Consider the following 26,138-nt stretch of genomic DNA (forward strand, 5'->3'; position numbering starts at 1 on the left):
CCTTCTGTTCCCCAATACCTAGAAGCTGGGAATTATGGGAAGAAAAGTCAATTAAATCGGAATGGTCTCTGCTGGAGAACATCTCAAGGGCATTAATTCCGGAGCACCTTTGTGGTTCTGCTTGTGTTATTGCTAGAGCATCCAGCACCTTGACTCTTTCAAGGCCCACCAGTTTGCATCCAAAGGACTCTGGGAGCGATGCTCCACACTCCTTGGCTTGGTGCTAGCCACAAAGCCCATATTTAATGGTTGGAATCAAAGGTTTCAATCCATCCCTCCTTTGGTTCTGACCATTATTAATTTCATGATTAGGAAAATCTCCACCTCCAATCCTCTGGAGGGCAAAGTTATGAGGCTCTTTTAATTATTTAGTGCATACCATCAGCTATTCATCTGGGGCATCATTTATTCATTCACAACATTAAGGTAATTAAATATGAGCTCACCGGGAACGAGTGGATCTTGAAAAGGAGAAGGAGGCCAGTTGGTTGGCTGGAGGGTTAGATGGACGGGTAGCCAGCGAAGTGATGGGCCGAGGAAAGGAAGGGGAAGAGAGGGGGCAGGGTTGGTGAGCTGGCTCGGCTGACGGTGGGTGTTGACTTCTTCTTCTCCTTCTTCTTTTAAAGTCTGCAATAATTGATTTGCACCGAATTTCGTTCCCCTTAGCTGACACTTGAGAAGCGGCTCATCTTGCAAGTTCCTGACGCGTCTCCCTTCTCTGGGGGCAGATGAGAGAGAGAGAGAGAGAGAGGGAGGGAGGGAAGGAAGGAGGGAGGGAGGGAGGGAGGGAGGGAGGGGAAGAAAAAAAAACCTCGAGCTGCTCGCTTTCCTTCTCCCCGGCAGTCAGTCGCTGGGCTCCAACCAGAGCGTCCGCGCCTCCGAGCGCCGAGCGAGCCCAGCTCCGCCGCAAAAAAAGGAAAAAAAGAAAGAAAAAACCTCCCTTCAGCGCCAGGCTGTGAGGCCAGACTGCCTCAGGGCGGCCGCCTCCGCACCCGCTCAGCTCGCTCGCTGCCTCCCGCTGCCGCCGCTTGGACTGGGCGCGCGCTCCGATAGGCGCTGGGAGCGTCCAATCAAAAGAGCCCGGACGCCGAGGCGGCTTTAAGCCTGGCTGCGGGAGGACCCCAAGCAAAACTTTCCCCGGCAGCAGGAACTCGCCGAGAGCATCCATTTCTCTCGCCCTCTGCCGCGCGGGGCTAAGGCTCCTTCGCCTGGGTCCCGGCCGGCTGATTGGAGGGTGCCCCCCCCGCCCGTTTTTTTTCCCGGGGCGCTCGGACCTGAATAAGCAGCCAGGGACGGCGCCTCCCCTTTCCTCCCGGCTCTTCTTGAGGGAACTCTCAGCCCGCCACCCCCCGCGCTTCCTTCGGCCAGCCAAGCCCGCGGCGGTTGGGCTGAGTGGTGGCGGCGGCGGCGGCGGCGCAGGAGGAGCAGCAGCAGCCGCCGGAGCAGCTCGGCGCCGGAGCCATGTCGATGCTGCCGTCTTTCGGCTTCACGCAGGAGCAAGTGGCGTGCGTCTGCGAGGTCTTGCAGCAGGGCGGCAACCTGGAGCGGCTGGGCAGGTTCCTCTGGTCGCTGCCCGCCTGCGACCACTTGCACAAGAACGAGAGCGTCCTGAAAGCCAAGGCGGTGGTGGCCTTTCACCGGGGCAACTTCCGCGAGCTCTACAAGATCCTGGAGAGTCACCAGTTCTCGCCGCACAACCACCCCAAGCTCCAGCAGCTCTGGCTCAAGGCGCACTACGTAGAGGCCGAGAAGCTGCGGGGCCGGCCGCTGGGCGCCGTCGGCAAGTACCGCGTGCGGCGGAAATTCCCTTTGCCCAGGACCATCTGGGACGGGGAGGAGACCAGCTACTGCTTCAAGGAGAAGTCCCGGGGCGTCCTGCGGGAGTGGTACGCGCACAATCCTTACCCGTCGCCCCGGGAGAAGAGGGAGTTGGCCGAAGCCACGGGCCTCACCACCACCCAGGTTAGCAACTGGTTTAAAAACCGGAGGCAGCGAGACCGAGCGGCGGAGGCGAAAGAGAGGTGGGTTCTGCTTGTGCTTCGGGCTCTTATGGGGGACAAAGATTTCGGCGGCCCCCCCAGAGCAGCAGCGGCTCTCTCGGGGAAGGGGCTTTGGGGGCAGGTTCCGCCCAACTCCCGGGGGGGGGGCTTCCTTCCCGCGAAGAACCTTCAGCTCCTCGGCCGAGATAGATAAGGGGCAAAGGATTACCCCGTTATCCGAAGGTGGAACAGTAACACTAATCATACGAGGTGCTGATGATCTGGACTGGCGTGGCGTCTGTAGCATGTTTGGCTCGCCTGGGGCTTTGGGTTGTACGAACCCAATCATTGCTCTCATCTGGAGATCCCCCTGATGTGTAGAAAACGAAGCAACTGGGCGAACTGAGTAGGCCCTGTTCCGGTTGACACTGGTCAGCGCCTTAGGCTACGCCAGTTGGAAGGACCGAGCCGTCTCTAAAAGTTTATGTTGTTCTTCCCTTTCCCCGGTTTGCTAAGCAACAGTTTCACCGCACCTTCCTTGCACCGTTAACTTCCAAGGGATTAGGCCACGATCCTACACGTTATTTACTCAGGCGCAAGTATCCCGTGAAGCCAACAGCACTTTAGTTTAATAGCTGTGCCTGTAAGAGGCAGTTAACCCTCGTGCCTTAAAAAAAAACAAAAAACTAGCGGGCCCTGAGCTTTAATCGGATGGAACCGCTAGAGCTCCATCTGGTGCTCTCCAGATGTGTGGAACGGTAGCTTCCAAAAACCCTCAGCTGGCCGGGAATGATGGGGATCATAACCCAATAAGTAGGGGACATCCAGGACTGGACACGTTCTGTCCAGCCTTTGTTAATAGTATTTGCATTGTCTCTCCACCGCCGCTATCCCTGCCTCGCCTGGAGACCCTCAAGAGAAGGGTTACAATGTCTTTTGAAATGCGCTGGAATTGATGGATTCAGGAATGGGCGCTTCCACGCGGGGAGAAAAGAGGAATGGCACCCCCCCTCTCTCACACACACCCCTTTTCTTTACACCATCTCATAATAGAATATAAACCTTTTCTTAAGGTTCATTAGTGCGTCCCCTCTCCCCCGGGTATTGATCCAACATATAGTGAAACAGAAGAGTGTTAGGCTTGTTCTGGGAGGATCCAGCCAAGCAAAGCAGCCCTCTCAAAGGCCACCACTTCATGTCTTTCTGGCCCCCATAGTCTTCACATCCCCCCAACCCCCAGCGTTAGTCCACTAGTGATTCCTTCCCATTCTCTCCTAATGTTTCGGTTCTTGCCACCCACCCGGGGTGCTGCCCATGGCTTCCCAACTCCACCTATTCTGCTTGAATGCTTGACTCCTAGTATTGAATGGAAATCTTCCCTTGGCAGCCAGAAATGATGGCCTCTCTTTATAGCCCTGGGTGTTTCTAGTACTGGTAGAAGTACCGTCTCCAGCCTGGCTTGTTGTGCTCCAGTATGGTATGATTTGAAAGCCAAATGTAAAAACAAGAAATGATGGCGACGGTGGTGGTGGTGGTGGTGGTGGTCACCATCGTCATCAAGCAGAAAGAACAGATGGGGCCCTCTCCACTTCCAGTTTACGGTAGATTTTGTGATTTTAAAACTCGGGCAAAGAAGGGATGTTCGCCTACCCCTCTGCACGGCAGCCTCCCGAGGAAGGGTGCCTTAGAAGAAAGGCCATGAGATGTGAAGGGGCTGCTTTGTGTTTCTGACTTTTTAAGGCAGCTAAAGGTTAGATTGGGGAGGTCATCTCCAGAAAAGGCCCAGAGGCTTTTCTGGGGATACTTCCAGCCTGCACTCCTAAGCCTGCTTTTGCGTCACTCCTGGAACTCGGCTGACCTCGCTCTGGGCCAGAGCCTCCTCAGCCGCCTGACACCTGGAAGGCAACAGAGGGGACGTGGTCCTCGTGGTCGCCGTTTAGAGTGTTGAGAAAAAGAAGCCTGTCGGGGAGAGCAGCGGGAAGTCAGCTCTCTTCTCCTTATCCATCAGACCCAGCCAGACACACACACACACACACAGAGTTAAATGGAAGTGCTTAACTTTAAGATGGTTTACATGTGTTTAGGATTAGGGTGTCAGTCGCAGTGATGGGTCCCAGGCCTTCCCCACCCAAGATTTGTTTCAAGATCTCTTGGCGAAATCCACGGACCTCTATTTCCAGATCTTACTCCTCTGAAGCTGGGCCCACACTTTTGTTCAATAGGATACCAACCGGCCCAGGGAGGGAGTGTGTGTGTGTGTGTGTAAAGGTAGATAGAGGGGTACACACCCACACCCAACAACCTTTATCAACTTGATGTCCTCCAGATGTGTTCGGGCTACTGCTCCCGGGGTTCCCAGGCAGCCCTACCTGGTCATTCTGGAGATTGTAGTCCCTGCACATCTGGCGAAGGCAGGGTTGAAGAAGGCCACAGAAGGCCAATTGCTGCAGGAACAATGGCAAGGGTGAGGGAAGGGAGGCGCTGTGCCCCCAAGGTGCAAGGCTGGCAGGACTGTTCATCTTGTTCCTTTGGAGGTTTCAAGTTGCTGAAATTGCCAAGTACAGCCTGGAAACGAAAACCGAGAACCAGAGGATCTGCCCTTTTACACCACCACCCCCGGATCAGCCATAAAAGTTACTGTGGCAGCGGTAACGGAAGAGAGGAAGGGACCTTAGGCTGCCTCGCCAACCGTGGCTCTTTTGGATCTTTTTATCCCCGAATCTCAGCGGACTGGATCATTTGGAGGAAACAGTCTCACGCCCTTCTGCTTGTCTGGAAAGCAGCCCCCTCTCCCCCGGCTTTCTCGACAACGGGGGAACGCGGATTCAACAAAGGGGATTTCCTGAGGGGACGCGGTTGGCTTTAGAGGCGAATCGGAATCCATTTCGGAATCGCGGCAGAAGCCTCTTCCTTTGGACAGTTCATACTCCTCGTCTGAAGAAGGAATTCAGACCGTCGCTATAGTTCGGATACAGCTGGGAAGTCTTGGGCAAAAACAAAACACAGGCCAGGTTCTTGAGCAGGGAAATGCAAAAGGTTTCGAAGCGGAGAGGAAAGGCGGCAGAACGTCGCATGTTGGGCCCGAGATCCTTCAGGATGCGCACCGTGGGGAAAAGTTTCCCCGAACTCCCATAAACGCCGGCGTTTAATTGCTCGGGCTACGGGCAGAGACGTTTTTAGACGTACATTCTAGCATTGTCCGGGGTAAGGGGATTCAGCCGGAGTAGATCTTAACTTCGGAGTAAATACAAAGAAGCCTGGTATTTGACTTTCCGTGCTTGGAAACATCGCGTGGCAGAGATGAGCTACTTTTCACCAAGAACGTACATTTTATTCAGGGATAAAGGTGCTTTCACAGGCTCTGATGCTCACACTCACCCCACACATTTGCTCTCTCCTCTGAACGGGAGAGGGAGGAAACGGAACCGTAGAAAGAGAGGAGTCCATCATCTGACAGCGTCTTCAGACATGCTGTCAAGTTCAGTCTATTTTAAACTTAGATAAACTTCGCTTTTCGGAACCCGCCCCCCTCGAAACCGGATAAATGCGTTATTTGAAATAACGGATTTAAATTATTATTATTATTTTTTTACAAATCCCGTGATTAAAAATTGTTGCATTTCTTCCGAGCTCTCAGCTGTGTAGAGTAGCGGTCATCAAAGGGTGGTCCATGGACCATTGGTGGTCCACGAGAAAATTTTGGTGGTCCGCAGAAAAAAATATTTGTGGTTCACAGAAAAAGTATTTGCATTTTTTATATTGCACTAAATGCTATTTTTCTTTTTTTCTTTTTAAATTAAAAATCATATTCGCGGTCCACGGGATTTACAATTATGAATTTAGTGGTCCTTGAGGTCCGAAAGGTTGGTGACCCCTGCTGTAGAGATTGTAGCTTTGCTTTGTTCTGGACAATTTAACATCTAAAGGCGAAGCAGCTCGCTGCTAATGCCAGCCCCATTCGGGCTGCGACAACTCAGGGCAGCCTTCTAAACGGGCAGCCAAATGGTGAAGTCCTGAAAAGGGGGAAAAGTCAATTTCTCTGCAGAAGACCCGGGAAAGGGTTTGTTTTCTTTGTTTGTTTGCTCGCTTTTTTTCCCTCCGAGAAGTTTCTGGGTTCCAGCTGGAGCCGTGGACACGATCCAGCCTCAAGCGCCTTAGGCGATCGCGCTTTGAGAGCAAGATCGCTGGGCTCCGCACCACTTTGCAAGTTTCGGGTCCCTCTTGAGGATATTGCAATCGATGCGGCGCAAAAAATGACCGCGCAGCCTTGGGGATGAATGGAGGCAGAAGCGGAGCGGGACCTTAGGCCGCCTTCTCTCCATCCAAGAGGCGGGTTGTATTGCCTTGAAAAGCCAACCTCAACCTCTGCGCTTCTTTCTTAAAACAACTCACACCTGCAAGGGCGACATTGGCCGACGGGGAAGATAGAGACTCCCGCGCAGGATGTGCCCCCCAAAGGGAGAAGAATTGAGAGCCGCGGATGGCGCCTCTGAGATTCGTTCCCTGCCTTTTCAAATCCCTCTTTGGGGGAGCTCGGTTTAATCCGACGCGCAGCATACCCGGGTACAGAGTTTGGCAGCCAATCTTCAAGGGCGCAAGCTGGAAAGGGTAGGACCGCCAAAGTCCCTGGTTTCCAAAGGAGCAACCGGCCAGCCTTCCAACCCCATTGCCCAAGAAGCTGCCGCGATCACTGACCCTCCCGCAACTGGGCGACTCCGCCATATTTCCAAATGCGCTCCCGCGGCAGATCTGCTCGCCTGGATTCAAAAGTCTTTAAAGTGGAGATGATAAAACATCTGCCGGGAAACCAGGGGGATCTCTCCCCGCGGGGTTTGGGAGTAACCTGAAGAATGCAACGGGGGCGTTTGGGGCATCCAGCTAAATGCCCTTGAGCTAGAATGGTATAAACTTAGAATATCTATTGCGACCTGGATTATAAAGGGCGATTTCCCTCCTGCCACACTCCTTCACCGCAATTAACTTTCCCAAAGTTGTAATATCAAGTTTTCAGGACCCATGGCACCGCCCCTGTCGTTTGGAGGGCGCCGACTTCAGCTCCCCAAGTCCTTCCTCCTCCTCCTCCCGCCGAGATACGTGTTAAAATGAGGAATGTTGTGGCACCCAAAGGCATAATTAGATCTCAGGTCTAATAAGCTCATTCAGATGCCTGAATCCGGTTAGTTCAGGCAATGGGACTTTCTTCTTCTTGATGGGCTTGCGAAAGAAAGAAAGAAAGAAAGAAAGAAAGAAAGAGGGAGGGAGAAAGGAAGGAAGGAAGGAAGGAAGGAAGGAGTGTTTTTTCATCCCTGGTGTAGATTTCGGGATGGAGAAAAGTTTTTCTTCTGAGCTGTTTCTTTTGGAAGTAACTTCTAAACCTGGAAGAGAGATTCGCCCCCCCACCCAACAAAAATTTAGGGACTCAAAATATAATGGCAGGGGTGATGCTAAACTTTCTTTCCTAGCATTTATTTTTTTTAAAAAAATTTAATGACATTTTTTAAATGATATTTTTGTAAGTTATTTAACATAATTATATAACAGAACACAGTACATGGGTTACACCATCATAAAAATCTTCTTAATCGAGGAATTTGCTAGTTGTGTCTCATAGGGATTTCAACTCTGTGATCAATTATCTGGAAATAAGATATCAGCAGGCCCAATGCCCTGCAAGAGGCTGAGACTGGAGCCATAGGTGGATTTTCAATTTTGTTTTTTATTTCCTAGATTGGTTTCCTATATTTCTCTATTTCGAAAACATTTTCTTTGCCTCCCTTTTTTCCTTGTGTTTGGTTGCCTTGTTTTTAATTCAACTGCAAATAATTTTGAAGCAATTCCTGCTCCCCCTGTAGGGCTCCCCTCCAAGACAGCTGCTTTTAGGATCTCAGCAAGTGGCTCAAGGCTTCAGCAAGCTTGGTTTGGGGTTCAAGACATGTTTTGTGTTTTCATCTTGCAGATTGAAGCCATCTCTCTCTTCCCATCCCCAAGATAATGAAATAATTGATATTAATTGATATTAATTAAACATGAATTAGTGCTAATAGCAATATGGAAATTAGACTAATTACATGATAAATTCTATCATTAAAATTCTCCAATTTCAGGAAGACTCATTTTCCAATAGAAGAATTAAAGAGAAACCTGGGGTTTTAGGGACATTTTCAAAAGGTATACCGTATATTAATTTTCTAAACACATTCGTGCAGTGTTCTTGTGTGACAGTAAGTCCCACTGAATGCCATATACGGTAACTTCATTTGGTGTGAATCACAGAAGGAACCACTCAATTCCTGAAAGTTAGAACAATTATTGTTAGATAATCATTGGCAGTTAGAACAATTATTCTTCTCTTCCTTCCTAGTATCTATCTCTCCCCACTTATGACTATAACCATGTTGCTTGTATCTTTCAATATATATTGTTTTAATTTGTTTTCTAGTATGATTTGATGGCTTATTAGTAACCTTGACTATGATTAAGTGTTGTATCTTCTTATTCTTGATGAATGTATTTTATTCTCCTTATGTACACTGAGAGCATACGCACCAAAGACAAATTCCTTGTGTGTCCAATCATACTTGGCCAATAAAGAATTCTATTCTATTCTATTCTATTCTTGAGTGGAACAACTTGCCCCCAGAAGTTGTGGGTGCTCCAACACTGGAAGTTTTTAAGAAAAGATTGGACAACCATTTGTCTGAAAGGTTTCCTGCTGGAGCAGGGAGTTGGACTAGAAGACCTCCAAGGTCCCTTCCAACACTGTTATTCTGTTATATGTACTGCAAGAGTTCTATGTATCTTTCTTTGCAAGTAAGCAGGGTGGGAGAGCGTGGGGAGAAAAATGTCTTGGAGGAAATAAAAATGTATTGAGATGTTAAAGTTAATGTTAAAGTTGGTGGGGTTTCTATGTATAAAATATATTTTTGAGGAAAGAGACCTTTTAAAAGTGTAGCGAGAAAGTTCCATCCAAAGGGTTTATTTCCTGGGACTGAAATTTCCCAGGGATCGGAGAATTTACATTAGTGGATTTCCCCCCTCTTGTTCTACGGACAAGTTGCCAATGTACATTCAGCTCTTCCCTAATCTGTGACCCCCCAGATGTGTTGGGATCTTGGCCAAGAATTCTGGGATGTGTAGTACCCAACTATCCAGAGAGTTCGAGGCTGGGAAAGGCTTTTCTAGGATTACTATTCTTTCTTCCCCCGCCTCTATTTTGTAACCACTTTGGCATATGACTAATTTCTCCTTTCTCCCCTCCCTTCCCAGAGAAAACACTGAAAACAACAATACATCTACCAACAAACAGAACCAGCTGTCTCCTCTGGATGGGGCCAAGCCACTCATCTCCAGTTCCGAAGAGGAGTTTTCGCCTCCCCAAAGTCCAGATCAGAACTCCATTCTCCTGCTCCAGGGCAACCTGAGCCATGCCAGGAACTCCAGCTATTCTTTGACCGGCTTAACTGCCTCACAGCCAGCCCACGGCCTCCAGCCTCACCAACATCAGCTGCAGGAATCCCTCCTAGGCCCTCTCACTTCCAGTTTGGTGGACCTGGGCTCATGAGTTTGCCCCCCCACGGAAGGTGGGGCTTGTAGATAAGGGAACTGTGTCATACTTTTTTTTCTCCCCCTCCCCGCAACCCTTGTTTTATTTTTTTTCCAGAATGTTCCTGGTGGTTTTTAAAATGCCTTTTAAAAATCGCTTCTAAATCATCCCGGTTTCCATTTCTCTTTATGCAACACCTCTCTTGCGAAACCATCTTATGGGTAGCCAAACAAAGAGAGAACATCCACCCTGGGTGTCATCCCTCCATTGCATCCTTTTCCACTGACTTAATCTTTCCTGAGTTGGAATGACAGACAAGTTGTTGCATTTTATTTAAAAGGACAGAGAGAGCATCACCAAGCCAGGTTAAGCACTTAGATTCCATCAGTTTCAAAGAGAGATTTAAGCACTGTGGGTTTTAACTGGGACCCGTGTCCTATCTTCTGTTTTGTTTCTGTAGAGGAAAAGGCAAATGTTTTATAGCAGAATCCTAAGCATCCTAACTCAAAAAATAAGGCCCATTAAAGTAAGTGAAGCTGACAAAGCAGATCCAGGCATGCTTACTCAGAGGTTTGCTAAATGGGGCTTGTAACGCAGTTCATACAGGGAGGGGGGGGGGCTTACTTTCCACTAAGGACTTAGTGATATATTTTAATAGGTGGTGGTAGGTAGTTATCTTGGCTTGAATTTGAGCGGAATAAAGAGGGGGATATAAAGTACCAAAAATTAATTCTAAAAGAGAGATTTGGAGAGGGCAAATTAAGTTTACATTTTTTTTTCTTTTTGGTCAGGTTTAGATTTCTGAAAAGATTTTGAAGTAGATTTTAAAAAAAGCAGGAAAAATGATGCAGTATTAGCTGAAGATTGTTAAGTGCCTATGTCTTAATGCAGAGGTGTGAGCCCTTTATGTTAGATTAAAACTTTATGAGAGTAATTTCATGTCAGTGATTTTTCTGTTTACGGTGAATTTTGGAAATGAATCTGTGTGATTTTTTTTATAATATCAACAACAAAAGTTGTTCCACCTACCTGGACCTCTTTCATAATCCAGACTCCTTTTCTAGGTTTTATTTCTGTCTGTCTCTCTTCGTCCTTTTCCCATATAGTTTGGCTTGAGAAATCAACTGGCAATTTGATTACCGCTAGTAGCATGTGCTTTCATTTCCAGTTTTCTTGTACCCACAGAAATCTAAATTAAACTTGTTAAGACTGATAAAGACTCTTAATGTTATTTATAACTGAATAGTTGATGTGTATTCTCTGCTCTCCCCTGCTCCTTCCTGCTACTTTCTATGCCTAAAAGTCATTCAAGTTGAGGGCTAAATTTATTTACTCCAGAGGAATATCCCCATGTTTCAGTGAAGGCCTTGTACAGGAGTACTTGGAGATAAGACCTGCTAAGTCAGGGGTATCAAACTCAATTTCATTGAGGGCCACATCAAGGTTGTGTTTAACCTGGTGTGGGGAGAGGATATATGTGGCCAGGGTGGACATGGCCTGCTCAATGTCACTCATGTGGGGGGAGGTGCCTGTGGTGGCTCAAGTGTTCTGCAAGAGAGAATGAGCTCCTGAGCTCCATTTTCACTGGCAGAGGGTTGCAGGAGGCCATGGCAGCTGAAACAGAGCTCGGGAGCCCGAGCACTGCAGGCCAGTCCTTCGCTATTTCCAGGGTGCCCCATGGGCCAGTTCTAAGCACCTTGCAGGGGTGGTGGTCCAGCAAGCTCTGGCTTCTGGGATTTTAGTTTGACACCCCTGTCCTAAGTAGTCAGTCTCTTCTCCAAACGAAAGGGTCCAGGATATTTTTGAGAACTTCTTTCTTTCTCTTCCTCACTTAAGACAAATTAACCTTTATTCAGAGAGAATAAGCATCCCACCTCTTTTTTGGGGTGGTGGCAGGTAGAGCTTAAAAATGTGCAAGTTTTTGAATTTCCTGTTTATTAGACAGTATACTTTAAAAGGTGCAGCAGAGGAAATGAGGTTGGTGTTTGGTCCAGTCTTAGTTGCTAGTGGAAGTCATGGTGATTTCTTCTGTTTGTTTATCCTGTTTTGAAATGTCTTGTTTGATGAAGAGGATTCTGAAATATGAGCACCATTTTGTAAACCTCCAGTTGGCCTAATAATGTTACTGACTTAATATGGAATTTGTATGACATATAGTAACTGGAATATTATGCTCACTGACATTTTTGCTGGTGTTAATGGGGGAGAATTAGAATATTTTATTTGGTCAAGCAGAAACTCTCATTGTACATGCAAAAGCAGTTGGCCATTTAGGAGGAGCGGTTCAGATACTGCATAACAAGCCCCCCCCCCACGCACCCCGCCCCATCATTATGCACATTTAAGTCCACAAACTAAGGCACTAAACAAACCCCCTTCTCACACTATGCTAAACTATGCGTTTTTGCCTTAGGATAACACTCTGTACTTCCAATGTAACTACAATTTGGTATTGTGGGAATTCACTTAGTAGTGATTTATTTTCCAAACCTTGGTTTAGCATGTTGATACATTCTTCCTAGTAAGCACACACTACTAGAGGAACAAGTATTTTTTCAAATGAAAATAAAGGTCAAGGGTGGGCTAGAGCTTTATAGCTCCCCTGTCCCAAGATTTCCTTGGCTGACTAAGGTAAGTCAGGCTCCTGGGTAGAACTGCTCACCTGGGTGGAGGGAGGGGCTTTTCTTTTGTCCAGATCCTCAGAAAGATCTTGTTTCCTCTTCCGCACCAAACAGCCCAGCCAGGACTGCTCCCAACAGAGCAGAGAAGTTCTCTGGCTGAAACTCAGTGTGCTTAGTTCGTTTTTGGCTGCTTCAGATGTGCAACCCAGCCATTATGGCACCTAGAGCAGAGCATGATGGCTTCAACAACAAACAGATTTAAAAATGGTGGGTTAACATCTTGCCTGGAACCATAGGGAGCATCTGTAAGGGAGACTTTGCCCCTTCACTCAAATGAGACACAAGTCTCATTTGAGCCCTTCGCATTTCTCCAAGTTAGAGGAACAGAAGACTCCAACAATGCCCTCTTCAAAATGCAAGCTAAACTCTTTGGCCAGAGGTGTAGCTCCACATCTGGCTGATGGGCTCTTCTTCCAAAAGGGGTTGCTGGAGAGCTTGAGACCTAAGGTACTGTAGTTGCAGCCTGGCCCAGGGAGAGCCCCATGGGGTCATCTCTTCTGGAGCAGCACTCAACTGAACCAGAGGTAAAGCCAGATGCAATTCGTGTTTGTGTGTGCATGTAGGAGAGAGGGAGGGAGGGAGGGGATAATTTTGTAGCATAAACCAAGCCATGTTTTACTCCAGAGTAAATGACTTTAACTCCTAAGTTATATTGAGAAGGTGCAGTGATGGAGTTTTATTCAGGGCCTGGAAAGCCCCAGGGGGAGGGATCGTTTGAACTGCCCTCTTCTGTCCTCCTTTCCCTGCATCAGTGCAATTTTTCTTTCTTCCTTCCCTCTCTTTCTCTCTCCCTCCCTCCTCTCTCCCCTTCCCCCCTCTCTCTGGGCCTTGGGAACCCATGACTTCGTAGAGAAGTAGAAGAAAGACTCCCAAACTTCATGGCGTTATCTATTGGTCGTTTTTTTTTCTTTAGGATTTGGGGTGAGGGAGGTTTCCCTGCCTCTACAGTTGGGATCTTGGTTATCCCACTCTCCGCACAGGTAGGACTCTAGCAATTGCCTCCCGCAAGGCCTGAATCCCGTCCAAACGCCGGAGCTGGAGAATCCCGGAGAAGGACTGTCTGGACGCCCGTTTAGAAATAAATTCTCTTCCCGGGAGGCGCTTCCTTTCTTTCTGGCGCCTTAATAATAGGATTGCAGCCTCACTGCCCGCTTTCCCGAATACAACACACCTTCCGCCACTCCCCGTCCTCTTCAGACCAGGACTCCCGACGGCCAAGGAAGCGCGCAAACCTCTTTGCCTTTGCTCGCGGCATCCCTTCGGCTGAAATTCTGCCCAAGCGCCCCTTCGCTTTTCCTTTTCCCAAGCCGTCCGGCAGGGGCCTGGAGCTAGTTTCTATTCCTATCAAAACCCTGTTTTGAGAGAGAGAGAGGGAGGGGGGAGGGAGAGAGAGAAAGAGGGAGAGGGAGGGAGGGAGGGAGGGAGGGAGGGAGGGAGAGAGAGAGAGAGAGAGAGAGAGAGAGAGAGAGAGAGAGAGAGAGAGAGAGAGAGAGAGAGAGAGAGAGAGAGAGAGAGTTAGTTTGCCTTTCCAGCCAGGCTCCAGATCTGCCCCGCCTCCGTTTTTGCTCGGGGCTAATGACCCGCGTCTCCCCTGTTAGCGTTTTGCATCATTAAGTCCTTGTTTATCTAGTGGCTGCTCTGCTTTGCTCTCCCGGGCTGGACGACGGAAGGACGACCCACTGCGGGGAAACAGGCGGACTTGGGGTTGATCCGGCGCCTTCTTTGGGGCTTTCTTGCCTGGAATAAGGACTGGGGGCAATCAACGGGCCGTCGGAATGTAGCCTCCAAGAAGCAGAAGGGACAAAAAGAAGAAGAAATGCGTGTAAACTCAGCCGGGTTGTACTTCGAAGCAAGCAACAGAAATTTAAACTAACCCTTAAACCCCAAATCTGTCTGTTTGTCCGTCCGTCCGTCCGTCCGTCCGTCCATCCATCCATCCATCCATCATCTATCATCTATCATCTATCATCTATCATCTATCATCTATCATCTATCATCTATCATCTATCATCTATCATCTATCATCTATTTAGCTATCTATGCGTTTGTGTGTATACACATGTGTGTATGTATGTATTCACACACACATACGCACATATATACATGCATGTATATATGTGTGCGTGCGTGCGTGCGCGTGTATATACGCACGTATGTATGTATGTATGTATGTATACATGCATATGTGTGCGTGCGTGTGGGAAACTTGTCTGTCGCCTTCCCCCCATAGAGGAACCGCGTCCCGGCTTTGGCTTTTTCCACAAGCGACTTGTCGATCCGTTTTCACACCTTGTCTCCGCGCGAAGAGCTGGATGGGCCCTTCGCAGGCAGCACCACTTGGTCCTCCCCCAGGGATGGAGGTAGCTGGCAAGAGGGTTGGGAAGAAGGATTAGCTCGCCTTCGCTGAGAGTCGGAGTGAAGTTTGATGTTGGGGGAGGGGCGGGGAGGAAGGGAGGGCAGCAATTAAAGCCGTGTTGAATTTCCACAAAAGGCATCGGGGCGAATATTCCCTCCTCTCGGGAGGCAGAAGAAATGGTGAGCAACAGAGGAAGAAATAAGGAGGACTTCTCAGAATCTCAAACTTCTTTGCGGGTGTTCTACGCAGGATGAAGCCCATTCCTTAAAATATGGCTGTTATCTCTTCACTTTTCCCATTTTAAATGTATATTAATTGAAAATATTTTCAATATTCTATTGAAAAATATGAAATGTTTAATTGTTTGCCTTTGGAATTTGTGGAAAATATAAAATGCTTAACTTTGGTTGGATCAAGCCCATCAAAAACAATATCAGTGATAAAATATTTCCACCGTTATAAGCATTAATGATGAATGAACCATTTTAGATCTAATGTTGCTCCATTCTTTTTAAAAAATGGGGGGGGGGGGGGATTTGCCAATCCAGGCAACTACAGACTCAGTTTCAGAGCAGCACTTTGGGGGAATCCTACAAAATATCATCATAGGATGGGTTTGCAAGCATTTAAAAAGTAATAAGGTATTAGAGAAACAAGCATGAGTTTGGAAAAACAGATCATACCAAACAAATCTTATTATTTTTCTTTTCCTTCCTTCCTTCCTTCCTTCCTTCCTTCCTTCCTTCCTTCCTTCCTGATAAAGTGACTAAATTAGTAGATCAAATAATGCTGATGGGATTGTGCACCTTATAAGTAAAATGCTATCACTATACCTTTGATAAAGTCAAACAATATGAAATAATTGGTCACAATACTAAATATTTAAATTCACAACAGATTGAATAACTGTAGCTGCCACATGATTCTTGTCTTCTATGAGTCTAAGAGCCGTGGGGGCACAGTGGTTAGAATGTAGTACTGCAGGCTACTTCAGCTGACTACTAGAGGCAGTTTGAGAGTTCAAATCTCACCAGGCTCAAGGTTGACTCAGCCTTCCATCCTTCCAAGGTAGGTAAAATGAGGACCCAGATTGTTGGGGGCAATAGGCTGACTCTGTAAATTGCTTACAGAGTGCTGTAAAAGCACTATGAAGCGGTATATAAGTGCTATTGCTGTTTTATTACATGGAGGCAAGAAGCCAATGGAGTACTATCCTGGGCCCAGTGCTCCTCAATGTTTACATAAAAGATGAAGGAGTTGAAAGAATGCTGATCAAACCTGAAGATGACTCAAACTAGGGTGGATTACTGACTCATCAAAGGACAACCTCAAGATTCAAAAGGACTTTGATAGATTTCAACATTGGGCCCTATCCAACAAAACAGATGCACACAAAAAAAACCCAGATGTATAAGGTAAGTGGCATCTGTCTTGTCAGTAGGACTTGTACAAAGGATCTGATGTCCTGACAGACCAAGCATGAGCCAGCAGTGTGCTGCAGTTGCCCAAAGAGTTGATGCAATCATGGGCTGCATCAATAGAGGTCTAATCCTGGATTCATGGGATGTGAGTTCTACTTTATGCTGCCTTAGTCAGACCACATCTGGAATAAACCCAACTCCCTTTTAGCAGTGATGATGCTACCTAGTTGGCTTATGGTATATTTGCAAGAAAACAACCAAGCCCAGACACCACCAAAGACCCCACTGTTCAGCCCTGAACCACAAATATTCTCTTCTATTGATAGATCTGAAATAATTGTCCAGTTGTGGTTGCCACAACAATAGCAGCCTTCAAATACATGAAGGGCTATCACAGAAAGGAGGATGTGGACTTAGCCTTCATAACTCCTGAGGATAAGACAAGACCTAACAGATGAAACCTTTACAGGGGGAATCCTGTTCCCTGAGAGTTATTAAGCAGGGGAACAGCCTAGATCTAGAACTGTAGGTGGTCCATCCCCTGGTCAAGCAAAAGTTGAATAGCATTTGTCTAAGATGGTGTGAAGATTTACCATGGGAGATTGGATCACTGCAGACCCTTTCAACTATGATTTTATACAGTCATGTCAATCGTACAGCATTTGAATCCTTATTTGCACAGGAAAACAGCCACAGTTGGCAAAGGTATGCAAGAACTGTTAGCAGACATAAGAGACAATAAGTGACATCTCAACCCTAGGAAATGAGGGAGCATGAGAAAGAGACTGAAAATAACCCTGAGTTGATTCTTTATGGTGTAAAGAGAGATACAGAAAGATTCCGGTGAGGTTTTTAAAATTCTGTTATTATACTCTACAACAATTGATTCATGGTAGGATAGTCTTTGCAGTGTCTAATTACTAATCAAGCCTACCTTGAGAAGATGAGCCTGATTTACACTGAAAATTGCTTCAGGTGCAAAGGTATTTATCTACTGTCAAGTAGTAGATGGCATCTGAGACCATTTCATTTCCATTCAAAGTGCAATCAAAGTTTAGTCTGAGTGATGGCAACAGAGTTAACTGCCTGTGTTCATAGAATACACTTAATCCAGGTGATATAAAGACCTAGCAGTTGAATTAACACCACAATCAAAGGCTGGTTAATATCAATATTGGCTAGTGGGTTTCATGTGTTGAGAGAGTTGCTGTCTTCTATGTTAATTCAGAAACTAAATTCTACACCTTATTTGAATGAAAGAGGCATGCTTAGTGGAGAGCATGTTTTTTAAACTCAAGGACGGTGGTGCTCCTGACCAGACATAGGGTGTAATGCACTGTGAGAATCTGAAGAAATGGAATGAAGAGCCTCAACCAATAAGAGAAATCTAAGTCAGAAGCAGTAACGTAATTTGAGAAAACATCTCAGATTTGACCTTTTCTACGTATCTGCCACCTTGCCCTGGCTTGTGTGTTTTGCTACTATAGTAACAATCTGCCATGAACTCTGGGGAGTGGGGAGGAGAGATGCTTCAGGGGAAAGTGAAAGTACCTCTGTGTCACTCCAAGGCACTGCTTCAAGGTCACCTGGGAGAAGAAGGCAGCTGCAACTATTGAATACCAACTATTCACCATTCTGAGGTATTGACCATTCTGAAAACATCTTGCTTGAACCTGATTGGTCATGTGGGGGGGGGAGTTAAGTGATGAGAGTCACTTAGGGGAGGGAAAAGGTGACCTTAGGGATTTTGGCACGTGATTCTGAGTTCTGGCTGTGCATTACACTCAGAGGCGGTATTCAACCAGTTTGGACCGGTTCAAGCAAACCAGTAGTGATGACCTGCGGATGAGGATGGCCGTCCCACCCACCCCTCTGGCTCTATGCCATTTTATTTAGCCACATTTTTAAGCCATGCGCATGCATGTAAGCTGTGTGTGTGAGCAAAGTGCAAGCACAGAAGGCGCATGTGCTCATGAAGTGAGCATGCATGCGTGCAACCAACCGGTGATAAACGTCTGTGAAACCCACCTCTGATTGCACTTGACCTTCTCAATAAATGGAGCCAAGGATCATTTCCCTTTAGAGATTTAAGTGCTGGCAGGTCTGACAGGTATCTTTAGGATAAAAGTCGGGAGGGGGCATATAAATAAAATGAACCTTGAACCTTGAACCTTGTACCTTAGACTTGCAAGATTCTATTCCTGTAACGCTATAATAAAATCAGCATTAGCATTCATAACTTTGGTTTCCTTGTCTGGTCTACTTTAGAGGTTTGTCATGGGCTGGAAATAACAGATTGCCAGGTGTACCGGCCATATTTTTTTTTTTAGAAAACGTCTTTGCTTTCATTAAACATGAAAAACTACAATGTAGTTCGCTTGTTTAGAGCTAACTTATTCTTGTTGCTGCACACACCCAGTTATGGGTCATTTAACAAAGCATGTAGTGTGAACATAACATCTATTAATACGTAATTATTCCAGGTGTGAACTGACTAATGCAGCATAAAATAGAATGTGAGATAGTACATTCTGAAATGGCACCTTGGCACATGGTCTGGCACTGGTCATCTACCTCTTAAAATATGTGGCTTGATGAATGCTTTTTTTTTTTTACAGAACACCCTGTATCTTCATACCAGCAGATGGGGTCCCATTAAATCGAGATTTCATTTTCACAGTTAGGATATTATAATGACTGCATTGGATTCTTAGAAAAGGCATGTTGTCATTTAAAGCTGGTTCAAGACAATTCCTTACTTGGATGGGACAGTAAATGCTACTTCCACTGATAAGAAGAATCATCTGACCTGTCCAGAAACTGGTATTTCAAAATAGTTAAATTGTTTTAGTACAGAAGGCAGGAAAATCCACTGGCATCTCTCCCTCCTCTTTGGCATTAAAACTACAACTAGTCCCCTGTTTTCTTGCCCTGAAGAATTGGTTGCAATAATAAGTCTTATATATTTACTTGCGTGTAAGTGATAAATAATCTTGTTGTTTTACGTTGTGCTGCTGGAGGATGACGAAAGCTGTAAACCAATACACATAGAGATCACCAGCCCAGACACAGTTGGATCTATGTTGGTAATATTTATATACCACACTTGGGAGTTCAGTGGGAACTTTTCTCTAAATATCACAAGCCTGTAGATCTCATCCTACTGTTTCCACCAGTTACTTAAGAAAAGAGAATTGAAGTGCCTCAATTAAACTGTTTGGCAGCAGATTTGGTACAGGCAACCCAAACACATCATTAAAGAAGAATAGAATAGAATAGAATAGAATAGAATAGAATAGAATAGAATAGAACAGAATTCTTTATTGACCAAGTGTGATTGGACATACAAAGAATTTGTCTTTGATGCATATGTTCTCGGAAACAAATAAAACAATATAAATTGTAAAGATAAAAGCAACATGGTTATAGTCATAAGTGGGAAGAGATAGGTACTAGGAAGGATGAGAAGAATAGTAGCAAGACAGTCTTAGTAAAAAAAGATTCACTCCATTTGACTGTGTGATCATACATGTGATCATGTATTTTTCTTGGCAACAATATGGAAATGGTTGGCTAATGTCTTCTTCCGGGAAGTGTTTTGGAAATAATTTGAAAGTGTAAATATAGCGCCTGTCTGCAACTCTTTAAACCAGCTATAGCTTATCCTGGGATCATGAGGCTGTTCCTTTCAGCTGTCACATGATCCCAGAAAATGTGGGACAGTGGTTAACAGTTGTGAACAAGTCCTATGTTTGCAGACCTGTCTATATCAGTATGTTTATTTGGAAAACAAAACAAAACACTGCACAGGCCTACTCTCCAAGATAGATGCATTTTATAAATAATGAAGATTCCAAAGTCTATCACAGGTTTTTATGAATTATAAAAGACACCAGTTCAGATGGATGGAATCTTCACTGCAGTATACTTTTCAATTCAGGGAATGAAAATATTCCTTGCTCGAGGGCCTTCTGGCAACTAAAGGACAGAGAATTAGAAGTTATACAAATTATCACATGTGTTCTCCAAATAATTCCAGGGAGGGAGATTTTTTTTCATTAAGTCCTCAAAGGTAGGACTCTTCCTTAATCGTGATTGCTGGTGAAAAAGCCCAATGGGAAATTGTTCCTTTATGTTCCTTCTTTTCAGTTGTAATCAAAGTGTGGGAAGTCAGGGAGGATGCAGATCAGTGGAGAGAGAATTACACAGTAATAGCCAGGACATTCTCAGGCACCTAAAACTAATCAGTTCTACTCATGTGAATTTCACTGAAATATGCTTCTCTTTTGAAATAATTTGCAAAACAACATCTCTTTTGTCAGATTGGATTGGAACCATTATAAAAACTGCCTGGTTGAAGATGCCACCAACCCCTCTCCCCCCACGTCAAAATTACTGGCTTCCAACTTTCTACCCAGCAATTTAAATTTGGTTCCAAAATTTCACAACTGCCACTTGTACATTTTCTAGTACTAGTGCATCTCCCAAGTGCCGGCTGCTCTAGCAGCATCTAGTAATCCATCTAGTAGACAAATTTATGCCAGAGAGGTAGGTTATCATGTAGTTTACTGGCCCCCAACAAACCTAAATGTCCATTTTAGATGTCCATGTAGATATAAGCCTAATTTTCCATGTAGGTGTAAGTATTCAACTCTTCCAAGATATTCTTCTAATGACTGCCAATGGACGTCCCAACAACAGTGGAGAAATTGTCATCCTAGAAATGGGAAACAATCATATCATCAAGGTTGTATCCCTGTGTTGTGGTTTCCAATTCACAAGGCTATGCTGTCCCTCTATGGGAGTTTACGAAGGCAATTGGAGCCTTAAAGCCCTCAATATTTTGTGGGATTAAAAAAATGGCCTTGGGAACTCCAGTGGTGCCATGATGATGTTATTGCTTATCCTGTAGTAGACTCTTAGGAGACTAGAAATCTACTACTATCATCTACTCCTGGAATCCAAGGATACAAACTGCTTTGTAGAGAGCACGTAAGTGTGACAGTTCACATTCCTATTGGCTTTCTACTTTTAACTCTTTTTAAATAAGGATTTTTACACTTGCTTATCTCAATAGCTCAGTGAATTGTTCTGTGACTCAACCATCTGCCTTTCATTAATTTTTTAATTGTTTGTTTCCTGTTTTTATTTTTACAAATAATTCAAGAAGATGAACATAGACAACATATCTTCTTCCTATTTTTCCCCACAACAACAACCTTGTAAGGTAAGTTAGGCTGAGAGTGAGTGAGTGAGTGACTGGCCCAAGGTCAACTAGCTGACTTTCAAGGCTAAGGATGGACTAGAACTCACCATCTCTGGCTTTCTAGCCTGGTGTTTTAAGCACTAGACCAAACTGATTCTAATTTATATCCTTGTGTGCTTGAATATTTCTGTCATTGAAAGCCTCTTTGCAACCCTTAAGCTGTTCTGTGTCTGATGCCTTTCCTTGCCTACTTTCCTATCTTTGGTTAATTTTCTTCACTCTTGCTGCCATTGATTTGAGTAGCTATCCCTGTGTCCTGCTCACACACACACACATTGTGGTTTAGTGGGTTTATTAATATTCCCCCACAACTCCCTTCACCAAAACCCAAAACTGTCCCAGTTAAGTCCAGCCACAAGGAGACCAATGCTAGTCCACAGAGCAATGGCCAATGAGTCCATAAGGCACCTGAAAATTTCCCAATCAAAATAAACCCACCAAGAAATGAAAAATTAAAAATTAAATCCACAGTACAAGAGGGTTCACAGGCCAAAAAAAGGTCCAGAGTTCATAAGGCACGATCCAAGTCAACTCACATTGTCAATCCAAAGTAAGGCAAAAATCACAACAACCAGAAAACGCACAGCTAGGAAATGAACACATTGTTCCCAGCATCGCTTCCATCTGACTGCTGTGCTAAATAACCTAGTCCTGGCTCAGTACATCAAGAAGGGGGAGACTTTCTCCTCACAAGTAATCTGGCTGACCTTCTCTGCTCCTGCCTTTTCTCTGCCCCATGTGTTCTTGGATAAGGTACAGAAGGCAGTTCCTCTTCCTCATCATTGACCGGCTGCAACTGCATGCTTTCCCCACCTGAAGCCTCAGGGTTGTCCTGCTGCAGCTGTGCTAGCCAAATCCCTCAGCTGGCTGCTTGGAGCCATTGACCAACTCTCCTCCAGATGTGCCTGGAACTAGTTTATCCTCCTCTGAGCAGACATCTGGAGCGGTATCTGGAGTCATCACCCCCTGTTGGACAACAAGGATGTGTGCAGTTCAGCTTCTAGACTGCACCAACTTTAGTTATCTCAGAAAATCTAGATGACTGGGGGCTCCTGAGAAGGAGGACTTAAAAAAAAGAAAGCAGGGAATAAAGAGGACTTAGAAGGGTGCAGTTCAATTGCTCCTGAGAAATTCAAGATTCTGAATCTTCTCATCTCTGCTGAAGTTCTTGGCATATCATCTAGGCAAGAGTTCAGTTCCATCTATTCTGGTTTCCAGATTTGGAGTGAGTTAGTGGATCCTGAAGATGAAATTCAAATACTTTGGCCACCTAATGAGAAGGAAGGATTCACTGGAGAAGAGCCTAATGCTGGGAACAATGGAGGGCAAAAGAAGAAAGGGGCAACAGAGAATGAGGTGGCCAAATGGAGTCACTGAAGCAGTAGGTGTGAGCTTAAATGGACCGCAGAGGATGGTAGGGGACAGGAAGGCCTGGAGGAACATTGCCCATGGGGTCGCAATGGGTCAGACATGACTTCGCAACTAACAACAACAACAACAGTAGGTCTATGTAACAAAAAGTCATTGAGGTTATTAAGAACAGTCTTGATTAAACCAGCTTTGTTTATACTGAAAAATGGGGGGGGGGGGTTTCAAACAATTGTAATGTAAGTAGCATGCTAGGCGATCTCTTTTTTTTTTACATTTTTTTTTGTTTTTGTTACATAGACAACATAATCACATAACAATAGAAAAAAAAGGCAGAGGGAAAAGAAAAAAAGAAAAAAACCCACACAAAAAAAAGGAAAAAAAAGACCCATCATCCCATACAGTATGTCATTTGATTACAGGTGCATCCCTATTACGTTTCCCCCCATACACACACCCCGTATCTTTCTGTTATATATTTAATAGACACCACAATAACCTAGGGTTTAAAAAAAAAGGGGGGGGGAAGACCCAAAAAAAGGGGGGGGGGGAAACCACATCACATGCAGCATGTCGTTTGGTTACAAGTGTTTTAACATCTGCATCTTCAAATAATATTTACCGTCTCAAATGTTTCATCTAATATAACTAAAGGCCTCATTTTCATTCTACAATATATATTCAGTTAACATTAGCATTATTTTTCCCCAGAAAGTATACTTATATTTATTGTTAACCTTGCATTTCATACCTTCAAACAGAGATCTTATTCCTTCATTTTTCAACAAAACATCGCTGCCTATATATACCAGTTTTCATTTGTTCCCCTATTAGAGTTGCTTATCTCTTTCTTAAAGCAAAAGTAATTTTATTTTCTTTTGCCATGACAATCTTAGCCTGTGGCATAACACAGAAAGTTCTGAAAACAAGACACCAGCAATCACATGTTTTTAGTCCAAGGATAATTTTGAAATGTCCGTCTCATTAAATGGGAATAGCTGTCGGTTGAAGCAAACTTCAGATTCTACAAGGATGTGAATTTGTGACATTTAATGGCATTATTGAGATCAAGCCTCATAGAAATCTTATGAACCAGACTGCAATCTAATATTCCCTTTCCTTTCCCAGATATCAGTTCTCTATGCTCTCTTCATTCCTATGCCAAGAGTAAAATTCAGCAGCCAGAGTCTCGGCCCAAAGGAGGAGTTGAGCTGGCTTTACAGAGGGTGTCGGGAGGGTTGATTCTTCTTTTAGTTGTGTTTGCTTTCAGTCTTTGGACTGTGATTTAAAATGCAAAGCTCTGCCACTTGGGTTCCTGCAACCCTGCCCAAACAGCTGGCCTCCACAAATCAGCGAGGGGAAGGGGCATTGTCCTGTGGCTGTTTGGAAAGCAAACATACCATTGCTCATTTTATTCCAAAAACAAAGGGATCGCCTTACACCCTTCCCTCCACCTCCTGCTTTTTGTCTGCCCTTCCTTCTCGGATCCCATTCTTTTATTTCCACCCTCCAGGCCAAAAAAAAAACAAAAAAACCCCAACCCTAATTAGCCTACTTCCTACATGGCAGAATTGATCCTGGAGACTGGCACCTATGAGCAACTGACCTTCTCTCCCCCCCCCTTGTTCTGGTACCTCTGCAGAATGCTTCATCTCACAGCAGTTTAAAGGTAAAATCCGATCTCAGCTCCTTGCAAGGAAATAGAGCCTCCCTGTATTTTCCCCTGGCAACAGAAGTAGTTCACCACTGTTGTCTTCTGGGAGCCTTTCCCCAGTTCCTTCCCACAGGTTTGGATTTCCTTCAGTGGTGGGATTCAAATTTTTTACTACTGGTTCTGTGGGCATGGCATGGTTGGTGTGGCAGGGGAAGGTTACTGCAAAATCCCCATTCCCTCCCAATCAGCTGGGACTCGGGAGGCAGAGAATAGATGGGGGCGGGTCCAGTCAGAGGCGGTATTTACCGGTTCTCTGAACTACTCAAAATTTCCCCAGAACTGGTCAGAACCTGCTCAATACCACCTCTGATTTCCTTGTGGTCTCAGGATGACCTGTCTTAATTTTTTGAGATCTGCTCACTGCTGCCACCTAACTGAATATAATGTTTTAAGACATGGTGGCAACCTGCAGGCTAATTTTCTGCAAAGTGTCCCATTCCCCCACAACCTCCCAGGCCCTTGAATAGGTAAGCAGTCCTACATTGGCCTCCTTGCACATGAGTCACCTCAAAATTGATGGATCTTTCTTCCAATCAGGCATATGTAGAACTGCACTACTAAGATTTGAATCTTCTTTGTAAGAATTCCCAGTCAGTGGAGGAACCCCCCCCCCCCAAAAAAAGAAAGAAGTTTTGTCAGAGAAGTAATTTACTCTCAGAATTAGGACTTCAGAGATAGAAAGGAAAAGAAATATTCACATATACCATTAGTTCTTGTTGGTGCTCTTTAAAACAGATGCGGCTGTTCCCGACGTTACATGGTAGCAGAATCCCAGGAAAAGAATAGCAGTTAGACTTATAGCAGTTAGACTTATATACCGCTTCATAGGGCTTTCAGCCCTCTCTAAGCGGTTTACAGAATCAGCATATTGCCCCCACAGTCTGGGTCCTCATTTCACCCACCTCGGAAGGATGGAAGGCTGAGTCAACCTTGAGCCGGTGAGATTAGAACCGCTGAACTGCAGATAACAGTCAGATGAAGTGGCCTGCAGTACTGCACCCTAACCACTACGCCACCTCGGCTCTTCAGTATTTTGCATATATTAATCCCAGAACCGAACTCACATTTCCTGACACATGTAAGTTCTCTCATTAATTCTCCCCAACTTTCATTTCAGCAGGCTTATTCAGGGACAGAAGATTCTTTCTTTGTTGCTATTTTTACACCTGCAGAAAATGAATTCAAAGCAAACATAAGGTAAATTTCATTAAGCCACTCCCTCTATAGCATGGATGTGTCTAAAGATAACTGGAATAAAACATACTTCATATTACAAAGTAATTCCTAGACAACCTTTTTTAACTTGTCGTTTTTCAGATGTTGAGATGGGATTGCTAGAATCCCATTACCATGCTGGCTGCAGTTACAACACAAATGGTGTGTGTGTGTGAGAGAGAGAGAGAGAGAGAGGGAGAGAGGGAGAGAGAGAGAGAGAGAGAGAGAAGGGGGGCAAGGCCATGCTACTGCCAGCCCTGGAACTATCTGGTCATGATGGCTAATTATTACCTCCATTATTGGAGATGGTATGCATCAGTTGCTGGTCTTGTTTGTCTAGGAAATTTTTAGCATCATCCATGCAATTTTTCTTATATCTAGACATATATTTTCAACCTGCTTCAGAGCAGACTTGTTTCAAAATTTAGCTCTGCAATCCCAAAAGTACCTGAAATTGAAGACAAATAGTTTGAAAAGTATAGACACATATTTACAGTTGAAATTTTTTGCAAAGGAGGTCTGGATCGATAGATTTCATTTATTCTCTCTACTCTTAATGGTTTCAGCTGTAGGGAACATGGTTTCCTTTCAAACA

General features: G+C 45.1%; 1 protein-coding gene across 1 annotated transcript; it reads left to right on the forward strand.

Annotated features, from left to right (window-relative positions):
- Positions 1 to 1,446: 1,446 nt before the first annotated feature.
- Positions 1,447 to 9,540, forward strand: SIX1 (SIX homeobox 1). The gene is made up of 2 exons (XM_032228480.1): positions 1,447 to 2,021; positions 9,246 to 9,540. Exons 1-2 carry the CDS (start codon positions 1,462 to 1,464, stop codon positions 9,538 to 9,540), a joined length of 855 nt encoding a protein of 284 aa, XP_032084371.1. The 5' UTR covers positions 1,447 to 1,461.
- Positions 9,541 to 26,138: the final 16,598 nt, after the last annotated feature.

This window comes from Thamnophis elegans, chromosome 1, assembly GCF_009769535.1.
Source record: "Thamnophis elegans isolate rThaEle1 chromosome 1, rThaEle1.pri, whole genome shotgun sequence".
Taxonomy (NCBI): domain Eukaryota; kingdom Metazoa; phylum Chordata; class Lepidosauria; order Squamata; family Colubridae; genus Thamnophis; species Thamnophis elegans.